This window comes from Physella acuta, unplaced genomic scaffold, assembly GCF_028476545.2.
Source record: "Physella acuta isolate Inbredline_101_S28 unplaced genomic scaffold, ASM2847654v3 ptg002506l, whole genome shotgun sequence".
NCBI classification, from domain to species: Eukaryota; Metazoa; Mollusca; class Gastropoda; family Physidae; genus Physella; species Physella acuta.
This window is the reverse complement of record NW_026733977.1, coordinates 1-13411: the sequence shown is the minus strand read 5'-3', so window position 1 is coordinate 13411 and position 13411 is coordinate 1. Positions and strand designations below refer to the sequence as shown.

General features: G+C 37.2%; 1 protein-coding gene across 5 annotated transcripts; it reads right to left on the bottom strand.

Moving 5' to 3' along the window:
- Nucleotides 1–360: 360 nt before the first annotated feature.
- Nucleotides 361–12565, bottom strand: LOC131933433 (protein unc-93 homolog A). 5 transcript variants are annotated; one of them, XM_059290202.1, is made up of 5 exons: nucleotides 12467–12565; nucleotides 3261–4193; nucleotides 2608–2881; nucleotides 1731–1998; nucleotides 361–1470 (listed from the first exon to the last, which is right to left on the bottom strand). In XM_059290202.1, exons 2-5 carry the CDS (start codon nucleotides 3857–3859, stop codon nucleotides 1187–1189), a joined length of 1425 nt encoding a protein of 474 aa, XP_059146185.1. In that variant the 5' UTR covers nucleotides 3860–4193; nucleotides 12467–12565; the 3' UTR covers nucleotides 361–1186. The 5 variants fall into 5 exon arrangements, with proteins under 5 accessions (XP_059146185.1, XP_059146188.1, XP_059146184.1 ...); XM_059290205.1 differs by having other exon boundaries at nucleotides 12496–12507; XM_059290201.1 differs by having other exon boundaries at nucleotides 12400–12489.
- Nucleotides 12566–13411: the final 846 nt, after the last annotated feature.

Here is a 13411-nt window from a genome sequence, read left to right as displayed (position 1 = left end):
TTTTTTTTTCGAAAATATTTACTGAGCATGGGCAGCGTTGAGTTGGCATCGTTGGTTTTCATTTGAAGTTTTTAAGAACATTAACTACATGAAGCAACGGCTTTATTTCGGTTTCTAACATAATTGCAAAACGTGTCATCACACTTTCTCATCCCCCCCCCCTCGAGCCCCTCCGGAGTGTGACGTTATTTATGGACGAACCCTAATTTAAAAAAAAAACAATAGATGCCATGAACCGAGGAGGCCTTGCGACTTATTAATGTCATGAATCTAATATTAATCATTAAAATACATTCAACGAGTGCAGAAAATAATGCTGTGTTAGTGCCCCCCCCCCCCCCCACCCAACTAAGCGTTGAATGCTTTGCATGTGTTTTTGGTTGGAATTGGGAAAAATCCTTAATTTAAAAAAAAAATGTATACTTTGACGTTTAAAATTTTTTTATGGACGTCATAAAGGGATGACCCCTTACCTGCTAGTTGCAGTTTCATTTAGTCTTACACTAATGAAAATCATTGAAACAAAACTGTATTATCATGTTTATATGCAGCATTTTTAAATCATGAAGATTAGCTAATGGTTTCATACAAAACAAAATTTAGCTCTATTAATATACACCTAAGGCTTCCATTATATCAAAAACAAATTAAAATATTTGTGAGAAGAAAAACAGCTGTATATACACACACACACACACACACATATATATATATATATATATATATATATATATATATATATATATATATATATATATATATATATATACAATGTTCTGCGGGTTGCTGATATCTCAGAAGAAAAGAAATTCAAGGACACTGGTTATGATAACATTCAATTGTTACCAATAATGTATTATTAGATACATGATCTAAGTTTCTTTCTATACCTGCTACTGCTGTTGCTACAATAACAAATGCCTGTTACATCTGATAAAAAACTCACAAGCCTTCAGTGTACGTTAATCACTCCACAAGAGTGAGTTAGAACACTGCCAAGGTGTGAGGAGTGTGGAAGGGCTCTCAATATTTATTGGTAAAGCATTGACAAAATCCTATATAAATATTGCGTCAGTCTTTCTTCTGAGATCGCAACAACTTCTCAATGAGTAGGCTAGTTGCCAATAAAAAATAAATAAAGCATTATACCCTGTTTAATAGTAAAAAGTAAAGATAAAACTCAGATCTAGGATGAAAAATCAGTTTCTAGCTTCTTCTGACTTCTGTAAGCCTCCGGTCCTTCTTCCTCATGAGTGCTAAAAATAAAAGACTGTTGTTTTCTAAAGCAAAATTCTGAGAGGATATACCCAGCCAACCCTACTAAGTAGAGAATAATTGAAATGTAAAGTCGTTTCTCCAAACACACAAAGCTGGACAGGGCAAAGGTTAGAGTGAATGAAGTGGCCTTTGAGGTGTGATAGGTTGCAAAAGCCGGCGGAATGTTTTCTTTAAATACCTGAGCAACAAGGGCTGGAAAAAAAGAAAAAGTTTTTTTGTAGATGAAAGTTAATGCTAATTAAATGAAATCAAGTTTGCTTAAATATTTTATTTATTATCAGATAAAAAAAATTAGGATGACCTAATAATTCTCATTAAAATAACTTACTCCAGACCAAATCCAAATATCTTACTTGGCACAGGAAAATTAAAACTGAGCTAATATTGTCATGGCAATAAAGTTTTAGTTCTGGGACATTACAAAAGATGGAGAAAAAACAAGGAAAACCTACTATTAAATTGTGCTTGCATGATTCCTTCTGAAATTCCTGAAATGGCTGGGATTAGGAAATACACCACAACACCTTCATTCTTGGGTTCCCACAGCAGCATTCCAATGAGAGTACCCGTGTCAATTAGAACAGCCACAGTGAAAAGGACAATACGTCCCACAGGTCCTGCCATTGAGTTGATTCCTACCGCAAAGATTGCTGTGCATATTCCATAGGAGGTCATGATGTACCCCACCCATCGGACACCAATTGCACAGCTAATGTAAGACTAAAAAGTAAATAGAGCATCAGTTATGGTCAGATGAACACGTATTATGTAAGATACATACTTATCCATTCATAAACACATAAAAGCCCTAACCATAACTCTAATCAACTAAGAATTTTGAATTAACCTCTAAAAGGTCTTTAAAGCACAACTTTTGAAATCAATGCCATTTAATATTTTAATAGAGCCATCATTGAGCAGATTAACCAAATGAATTTTAACTACTGGTTGGAAACATGACGTCATATTCTGTTGGACACATGACATCAACTTTTGTTGGAAACATGATGTCAAGTTTTTGTTGGACACATGATGTCAAGTTTTTGTTGGACATATGACAACTTTTGTTGGACACATGGCATCAACTTATAATTAATTTTGTTTTGGTTGTTAAAATAAATATGTAGAGGGGTGGCGATAGGTTCTGCAAGGCATATATATATATATATATATAAATATATATATATATGTATATATATATATATATATATATATATATATATATATATATATATATATATATATATATATAAATATGGGTACCCAGTGCAAAGTACATGTGACCCAATGACCCATCCAAAAAATGTATGTGCTAAAAGTTTTGCTCACCTTAGTGTAATCAGCATAGAGCACACCGACTGCCATGGCTTGTGCCATAAACAAGGGCAGCAACAGGAGCATCCTCTTGTCAACAGCCATCCGAAAACAACTGGCCATATCAGTGAGGACTGATGAAGCATCTTTACGGATCTCAGTGTGCTGAGGCAGACAAAACAGTGTGAGCAACAGTCCACACACATTGCACACTAGGAAGACACTGAGTAAGATGTACACAACATGTCTTTCAGGCTCAGCTATAGTGCCAGAGCTGCCATTGTTGAAACTGAAAGAAAGATGTTATTTCGTTTATTGAGTTTAGTTATCTTGGGGGGTCATTAATTGCTTGACTGAGTTTAGTTATATAGGGGTCATTTGCTGAACTGTCAGTTTTTTAAATATATTTAGAGACTCAAAATAATCTAAAGAAAAAAATCAAGTTCTCAATGAATAGCCTAGAATTACATGCATGCCAATGGTGCTTTTAGTTAATTAAAGCATGGCAAACATTAATTAGCAAATTAACAAATGGTGACGTGCTGAGCGAACCAAGCAAAAAAGAATGATTTTATGCATTATGAAAATGCAAATGTGAAATAAAATCTCAAGTTATATTGTATGTGAATAGCTGATAAAGAATATGAAATTTAATTTAACCCTTTTACCTATTTGGACAATCATTTGGTCCACAAAATTTATTGTCAATGTCAGAGGTATCGTTGTAGGTGCTAGTTGATAAGACAAAGGATGAGATCATGTTGCCTGTTATCTGCGTCATTTCATAAAACATAAAAAAGATTCCATTAAACTTGCTCAGTACAGAGTGTAGAGCCAAGTCAGAGCCTGAAGCTTTGAGGGCAGCATATTTCTCACCTGCTGCAGTGATGTACATGCCCTGAGATGTCCACATCGGGCCTGCTATGGCGCCAAGGAGAGCTGATGAAGGAATGAGTGTAGCAAAGGTAGGATAGAAATTGGTGGCTGTGTAGATGATGTGTATGAGCCATGCCAGGAGGAAGACACGCTTAGCACCAAGAAGTTTGATGAAGATGGGAGCCTGAGTGCCAAATATGATGATGGTTCCGTACAGTACAGACAGTGATGTCACTCCCAGATTTGCTTCCTGATTTAAGCTACTCTGAAGATTTTGTATTGCAAGGTAGGCGGTGTAGACAAAACTGAAGGATATAGATAATACTAAACAGTTTTTCATAGGCCGAGAGATCCACTCCTGCTTGTCCATTTCATCTGCTGAAGATGGCATTTTTACACAACTGGTTTCAGTTGTTGGAGCTTAAATTAGCTCCTGTCCTTAGAGCTTAGGTTAGCTCCTGTTGTTACAGCTTAGATTAGCTCCTGATGTTACAGCTTATGTTAGCTCAAGTCCTTAGATATTAGGTTAGCTCCAGTTGTTACAGTTTAGGTTAGCTCCTGTGGTTAGAGCTTAGCTTAGCTCCTGTTGTTAGAGCTTAGATTAGCTCCTATTGTTACAAATTAGATTAGCTCTTGTTGTTACAAATTAGATTAGCTCCTGATGTTACAGCTTAGATTAGCTCCTGTCCTTCGGTTAGCTCCTGTCCTAGAGCTTAGGTTAGCTCCTGTTGTTAAAGCAGAAAAGATTTATTAAATTGTCTTCAACTGAACACATGTACCACACTACACAAACTCTTGACTCAGGGACTAAGTAGTTTATTGTTTTGTTTGTAATTGTGCATTTCGATTTTTAAAGATAGATCTAGTTTTGAAAATACTTCAGGCCTATGTGACATTTTGCATTTTCCCTGTCATGCTTGGATTGAAGTTAAATATTTGAATAAATATTTAGCCATGCTTGAATTGAAGTTAAATATTTAAATAAATATTTAGCCATGCTTGAATTGAAGTTAAATATTTAAATAAATATTTAGCCATGCTTGGATTGAAGTTAAATATTGAAATAAATATTTAGCCATGCTTGGATTGAAGTTAAATATTGAAATAACTAAAGGCTAAAAGTTTCTACTTCACAAATTTACAAGGATGTATTTGTTACATCCTTTGATAATGTCATCAAGGAATGAGAAAACCCATTCTAAAAATGAAATGAATGTATTGTTTACTTTTAAATTTGTTAAAGGTAATTCTTGGCATTAAGTGAATGTTAACCTACATACTTTCTTTGTCTAGCGGTTCTTGGCATAGTAAACATACATTGGTTAAGTACACGACTACCTCTTTCCATTGACTCAAGATTGGAATGTGCATATAAGCCATATCATTTGACAGTTAAACCTTTGAGCAAAACAAGATTGGAATGTGCATATAAGCCATATCATTTAATAGTTAAACCTTTGAGCAAAACAAGATTGGAATGTGCGTATAAGCCATATAATTTAACAGTTAGGTATCAGCTTGGTGCAATATAAATATATGATAATTTATGGAGATTTTTGATGCGCCAAGGGTAAAAAATTCATCTGGTAATACTTCCTGAACAGACGCAATGCTCTTGTTGATGCAATTTGTAAATTAAAGTTTATGGTACCTTCGTCACATGGTAAATTTTTTTTTATGAAGTTAATATTACAAGCAAAATGTTTTATAAAGAGGATTCTGCGATTAATTCAGGTACAAAACAAATTCAAGTGACTAAGAATTACCTCTTAAAATATACGTGTGCAAATGCTTTTGAAGAAGGTTTAATTGATGCTGCAAATGGCGAAGGAATTAGAAACAGACATGAGATTTGAGCCCGATTTAATGTAGAAGGAGAAATAATTGCAGTTTGAATATGGAGCTCAGGACAAGATACCACAGGTAAATTAACAGAAACTCAAAGTAGAAGTCTACTACACTTTCTTGACCATGGCTATAAGATCTATTGAAGAGAGGCTACAACAATTAGAACAACATAATATTCTATTTGGCTTCCTTTATGATATATCTGATATCAACATAAAGACACCTGCGGATATACTTAACTGACTGAAAGCATTTTGGAAAATCGTTTATGCATAATGGTAATAAATACTGATGATCTTAGAAATGAATTTCATTTAGTAGATCAAAGGCTTCCAAAGCCTATGTCACCATCAGATGTGCTTCTCTATGATACTATGTGTGCCAAATGTTTTTTCCTTGAGAATACCATCAACATCTCCAGTGTCTGTGGCTAGTGACAACGCAGTTTTTCAAAATTGAGTACAATAGAAAACTTACTTGCGTACAAGAATGTCACAAAGTGAACTTGAGTACAATAGAAAACTTACTTGCGTACAAGAATGTCACAAAGTGAACTTGAGTACAATAGAAAACTTACTTGCGTACAAGAATGTCACAAAGTGAACTTGAGTACAATAGAAAACTTACTTGCATAAAAGAATGTCACAAAGTGAACTTGAGTACAATAGAAAACTTACTTGCGTACAAGAATGTCACAAAGTGAACTTGAGTACAATAGAAAACTTACTTGCGTACAAGAATGTCACAAAGTGAACTTGAGTACAATAGAAAACTTACTTGCGTACAAGAATGTCACAAAGTGAACTTGACAACAATTTCATTAGAGTGTGATTAAGCTTTGACAATAGAATTGAAAGAATTAGTATTAACTTTTTAGATGAAGGAGGTACATAAAAATAAATTTTGTAGTCTATTTGTAATATTTTTGCAATTGAAAATAGATTAATATGTCCTTTAAGTGTATTGTTTTCTTATAAGCCTACATATTTTTCTTTTTTATTCATGTGTGGGAAAGGGGGCGTTCTAATCACTTTTATCTAGGGCCCTAAATAACGGGGTGCTGGTTAAGTATGATTTATGTCAACTTATTTTTTCAGTTTTATATTCAATATTTCTCTACAAAGTGTTATTGTAATGTTACATCAAAACTTATTATTTCAGTTTTCCCCAACATAAACTTGAGTTTTTCTGAAAGTTAAAATAATAGGGTGTAAACATCAACACATCATTATCACAGAGTCAATAAACAACAGCTGATGTTTTAATTAGCTTTCTAATGAGATTTTACTGTAGCCGCCTGTAATATACTAACCTGTGTTTCAAGTTAGGATGTCTCACAATAAAAAACAGTTTCTAAAATATTTATTACTCAAATGGTTTTGTACACTCTCTTTAGCTTAACAGACAGAAAAATGTTTTTGTAACACATGGAGATGGCAAGGTGTGTGGGATGGTGTTAGTGATGTAAGTGTGTGGAATGGTGTTAGTGATGTTAGTGTGTGTGGCATGGTGTTAGTGTGTGTGGGATGGTGTTAGTGATGTTAGTGTGTGGGATGGTGTTAGTGATGTAAGTGTGGGATGGTGTTAGTGATGTAAGTGTGGGATGGTGTTAGTGATGTTAGTGTGTGTGGGATGTTGTTAGTGATGTAAGTGTGGGATGGTGTTAGTGATGTGTGTGGGATGGTGTTAGTGATGTAAGTGTGGGATGGTGTTAGTGATGTAAGTGTGGGATGGTGTTAGTGATGTAAGTGTGTGATGGTGTTAGTGATGTAAGTGTGGGATGGTGTTAGTGATGTAAGTGTGTGGGATGGTGTTAGTGATGTGTGTGTGTGTGGGATGGTGTTAGTGATGTAAGTGTGTGGGATGGTGTTAGTGATGTTAGTGTGGGATGGTGTTAGTGATGTTAGTGTGGGATGGTGTTAGTGATGTAAGTGTGTGGGATGGTGTTAGTGATGTAAGTGTGGGATGGTGTTAGTGATGTAAGTGTGGGATGGTGTTAGTGATGTAAGTGTGTGGGATGGTGTTAGTGATGTAAGTATGTGAGGGATGGTGTTAGTGATGTAAGTGTGGGATGGTGTTAGTGATGTAAGTGTGGGATGGTGTTAGTGATGTAAGTGTGGGATGGTGTTAGTGATGTAAGTGTGGGATGTTGTTAGTGATGTGTGTGAGGGATGGTGTTAGTGATGTAAGTGTGGGGGATGGTGTTAGTGATGTAAGTGTGTGGGATGGTGTTAGTGATGTAAGTGTGTGGGATGGTGTTAGTGATGTTAGTGTGGGATGGTGTTAGTGATGTTAGTGTGGGATGGTGTTAGTGATGTTAGAGTGGGATGGTGTTAGTGATGTTAGTGTGTGTGGTGGTGTTAGTGATGTAAGTGTGGGATGGTGTTAGTGATGTAAGTGTGTGTGTAGGATGGTGTTAGTGATGTAAGTGTGGGATGGTGTAGGTGATGTTAGTGTGGGATGGTGTTAGTGATGTAAGTGTGTGGGATGGTGTTAGTGATGTTAGTGTGGGATGGTGTTAGTGATGTAAGTGTGTGGGATGGTGTTAGTGATGTAAGTGTGGGATGGTGTTAGTGATGTAAGTGTGTGGGATGGTGTTAGTGATGTAAGTGTGAGGGATGGTGTTAGTGATGTAAGTGTGGGATGGTGTTAGTGATGTAAGTGTGTGGGATGGTGTTAGTGATGTAAGTGTGGGATGGTGTTAGTGATGTAAGTGTGTGGGATGGTGTTAGTGATGTAAGTGTGTGTGGGATGGTGTTAGTGATGTAAGTGTGGGATGGTGTTAGTGATGTAAGTGTGTGGGATGGTGTTAGTGATGTAAGTGTGTGGGATGGTGTTAGTGATGTAAGTGTGGGATGGTGTTAGTGATGTAAGTGTGTGGGATGGTGTTAGTGATGTAAGTGTGTGGGATGGTGTTAGTGATGTAAGTGTGGGATGGTGTTAGTGATGTAAGTGTGTGGGATGGTGTTAGTGATGTAAGTGTGTGGGATGGTGTTAGTGATGTAAGTGTGTGGGATGGTGTTAGTGATGTAAGTGTGTGGGATGGTGTTAGTGATGTAATTGTGTGTGGGATGGTGTTAGTGATGTAAGTGTGTGGGATGGTGTTAGTGATGTAAGTGTGTGGGATGGTGTTAGTGATGTAAGTGTGTGGGATGGTGTTAGTGATGTAAGTGTGTGGGATGGTGTTAGTGATGTAAGTGTGGGATGGTGTTAGTGATGTAAGTGTGTGGGATGGTGTTAGTGATGTAATTGTGTGTGGGATGGTGTTAGTGATGTAAGTGTGTGGGATGGTGTTAGTGATGTAAGTGTGTGGGATGGTGTTAGTGATGTAAGTGTGTGGGATGGTGTTAGTGATGTAAGTGTGGGATGGTGTTAGTGATGTAAGTGTGTGGGATGGTGTTAGTGATGTAAGTGTGTGTGGGATGGTGTTAGTGATGTAAGTGTGGGATGGTGTTAGTGATGTAAGTGTGTGGGATGGTGTTAGTGATGTAAGTGTGTGGGATGGTGTTAGTGATGTAAGTGTGGGATGGTGTTAGTGATGTAAGTGTGTGGGATGGTGTTAGTGATGTAAGTGTGTGGGATGGTGTTAGTGATGTAAGTGTGGGATGGTGTTAGTGATGTAAGTGTGTGTGGGATGGTGTTAGTGATGTAAGTGTGTGTGGGATGGTGTTAGTGATGTAAGTGTGTGTGGGATGGTGTTAGTGATGTAAGTGTGGGATGGTGTTAGTGATGTAAGTGTGTGGGATGGTGTTAGTGATGTAAGTGTGTGGGATGGTGTTAGTGATGTAAGTGTGTGGGATGGTGTTAGTGATGTAAGTGTGGGATGGTGTTAGTGATGTAAGTGTGTGGGATGGTGTTAGTGATGTAATTGTGTGTGGGATGGTGTTAGTGATGTAAGTGTGTGGGATGGTGTTAGTGATGTAAGTGTGTGGGATGGTGTTAGTGATGTAAGTGTGTGGGATGGTGTTAGTGATGTAAGTGTGGGATGGTGTTAGTCATGTAAGTGTGTGGGATGGTGTTAGTGATGTAAGTGTGTGTGGGATGGTGTTAGTGATGTAAGTGTGGGATGGTGTTAGTGATGTAAGTGTGTGGGATGGTGTTAGTGATGTAAGTGTGTGGGATGGTGTTAGTGATGTAAGTGTGGGATGGTGTTAGTGATGTAAGTGTGTGGGATGGTGTTAGTGATGTAAGTGTGTGGGATGGTGTTAGTGATGTAAGTGTGGGATGGTGTTAGTGATGTAAGTGTGTGTGGGATGGTGTTAGTGATGTAAGTGTGTGTGGGATGGTGTTAGTGATGTAAGTGTGTGTGGGATGGTGTTAGTGATGTAAGTGTGGGATGGTGTTAGTGATGTAAGTGTGTGGGATGGTGTTAGTGATGTAAGTGTGTGGGATGGTGTTAGTGATGTAAGTGTGTGGGATGGTGTTAGTGATGTAATTGTGTGTGGGATGGTGTTAGTGATGTAAGTGTGTGGGATGGTGTTAGTGATGTAAGTGTGTGGGATGGTGTTAGTGATGTGTGTGGTATGGTGTTAGTGATGTAAGTGTGGGATGGTGTTAGTGATGTAAGTGTGTGGGATGGTGTTAGTGATGTAAGTGTGGGATGGTGTTAGTGATCTAAGTGTGGGATGGTGTTAGTGATGTAAGTGTGGGATGGTGTTAGTGATGTAAGTGTGTGGGATGGTGTTAGTGATGTAAGTGTGGGATGGTGTTAGTGATGTAAGTGTGTGGGATGGTGTTAGTGGTGTAAGTGTGGGATGGTGTTAGTGATGTAAGTGTGAGGGATGGTGTTAGTGATGTAAGTGTGGGATGGTGTTAGTGATGTAAGTGTGTGGGATGGTGTTAGTGATGTAAGTGTGGGATGGTGTTAGTGATGTAAGTGTGTGGGATGTTGTTAGTGATGTGTGTGAGGGATGGTGTTAGTGATGTAAGTGTGGGATGGTGTTAGTGATGTAAGTGTGGGATGTTGTTAGTGATGTGTGTGAGGGATGGTGTTAGTGATGTAAGTGTGGGATGGTGTTAGTGATGTAAGTGTGGGATGGTGTTAGTGATGTAAATGTGTGGGATGGTGTTAGTGATGTAAGTGTGTGTGTGGGATGGTGTTAGTGATGTAAGTGTGTGTGGGAAGACTGTACAGGGTAATTGTGATGGAAATGTAACCTGTAGTGAATGTAATGTAAGAAGTTATGAAAGAGAGATGTGGAGATGGATAGTACTGGATGTGCTGTGTGTGAAAGTCTCAAAGGTTGTATCATGAGGTATGTTTAAATAGTTGTTGATAACTTTATTTTTAAAAACTTCTGATATATAGTTTTGTTAAAAATATTTTCATTACACTTTTGAAGCATATTATGTTCATGTATTCCTATATCATTTTTCTGAAATACAACCTAATCATATAACTTTTTGTTCTGCTTCACAGTAATAAAAACAAATGTAAAAAAAGACCAAACTTTTTATAGACAAACCTTTGTCCAAGTCTCCAAGCATGAGACAATTAGTTAGACATTGACCATGTCAAACTGATTGTGTGACTGACATTGGCTGGGAATGTACCATGTCATGGTTCATCTGAACAATAATTATAGAGCATATATTGGCCTATTATATAGTCTTATAGAATAAAGACTCTAGAAGTTAAAAACCTTTTAAAAGTAAAATAATTCTTATAACCAAACAGCAAAGTGGAGCAAACAATGACAGAATAGTCTAGAACATGTAGCTTACTCTAGTCTCTAGAATAGACAGTAGCATGACATATTTAATTTAAAAAAAATTTTAAGCCCAAAATCATATAAGTTAGCTTGAGGAGATTGATGGCTTTCCACTGATACCAATGTGAGCTGTGGCAACTACGTTCATTTTAAAGAGTGCGATAGACTATGGATACCATAACCATTGTTCACTATATCGAATCAGGCACATCTTCCAGTGCCCCAACAGGGTGCAATTTGGCGCCCTGGGCTCCCCAGTGAGCACTATAGTCCTTACTTTCGTTTTAAAGCATGCAATACACTATGGTTCAGATGAGCTACTTTAGTCATTGACTAAACAGAATGATGCACCTATTCTGGCGCCCCAGCAGGATGCCATTTTGCGCCTCTGTGAGCACCATAGTGCCTACATTTGTTTTAAAGTATGTGATACACTATGAATACGGCAGGCTATCATATTTGATGACTAATAAAATCTGGCGCGTCTGCCTTTGCCATGACAGGGTGCGATTTTTTAAACAGCATCCTACAATAAGGACACAGTGGCACACGATAATTAAACTGAGCCTAATCTGGGCAGTGACCGAGGTATGTTCTACCTCAAGGGTACACTCAAGCCTTTCACACATAGTACCGTGGACAAAACCGTGCATTGACAACTACGATCCAAGAAATCAAGTACCTGCTTTGTTCACATTAAATAATTCAGTTCTAGAAAACTAGGACATGCATCTAAAAATACAGGATTGGTAACACACTAATGAAATCCTCTTAAAATATTGAGCCAGTCTTTTTTCTGACACTGCAGTGAAGTGCAGGGATCTCTAGCAATAGGATAAAAAATGGGAAATGAGCAAAAACTTTATTAAATAATTTCATATCAAAAAATAATTCTAACATGTTCACTATACATTGTACAAGTCCAGAAAAAACGTGCAGCATCTAAGTTAATAAAATCCATGAGAAAAATGTTTTCATTTAACATTAACTTTTTACGAATTTTTTTCCTAGACATGTTTAGTTATACATGTTGCAAGTGTAAACACGTTGTAATGATACATTTTGAAACAAGGGTGGTTCTTTTAGATAAATATTGCAAAACTAAGAGAACTGACTTTTTCAATTTATTATGACTAATTATATAGGAAAATACAAGATGACTACTGTTGGTCAAAATCTTTAAAAATTTTGGGGCCTATAAAAAATGTATGCCAATTTAATCAAATTTTATAATAAAAAATATTGTAAAAACTTACTGAAAGTTATCTTCCCTTTGTCCCCTTTGTTTACAATAGTTTACATTTAAAATTTAAGGAGTCACCTGTTTTTCACATTACTAGATCTAGATCTAGCCGCGGGCGATTTTACGTACCTAAAACGATAGATAACCAATATTAAATATAGTCATATAGGTCTAGAATCTATATTACATATATTACATTTATGTGTCACGTCGCCGCACACACACCTTGTGATGAATACACACCGCAGCGGTTCGCTGGAACACACAACAATGTCACGTGCTACGTGTCTCTAGATAGGCCGGCCTAGTAATATTACATTAACTCTATATAGGTCAAACCAGTGTCGTAGGTTTGAATTGTTCGTAGAGGGGAGAGGGAGTTTAGTTTTTCCCTATACATAGATTAGAAATAGATCTAGATCTAAATACGGCATGGAAGGGTGGTGAGGAGTCTGACAACGATATTAACCATCGCCATCAGCGAAATATAATAATATCCTAATATTCTATTTTATGTGTCTAGAATAGAGGGTCGTCCCACTCGTAAGGGGGAGAGGTCGGTAACTTTAGGTGTTACATCTTTTATGGTGGGGGGCAGGGGCGGAACTACAGTGCCGCCAGACCCCGCAATGCGGGGGGGGGGGTCGTATAGGGGCCCACGGCTGACCATAATTAATATTTTTAAAAATTTAGAATTTAATTTTCGTGCATTTTTGCCTTGATATTTGGTTTGTAAAAAAGAAAAATACTGTAGCTGCGGTACGATTATCTTTATTTTACAGTCTCTATACCACGCTCTTCCACAAAAAATAAAATCCATTACACAAACTACAGTGTAAAATATACGCAACTCCTCAAATTTGAATGACTTCTTTAACTCGTTGCCCCCCCCCCCCCCCTTTGATAGCTAAATAGAGGACACGTAACTGTATGACCGATCCTCCATAGCACGAGAAGCCGCTACATATGAAGTGGGCTTTCATGATGCGCGGTTCTTCCTTGCGGCATTGGTTAGGGACCCGAAATCCATTGTACATTTTTCAATGTTAATATGTGTTTGTGATAGTGGTTGAATTTGTATTCTGTACGATCTTGTATCCTACAAATAATAAAAAATAATATAATACTAGAAACTTCAGTT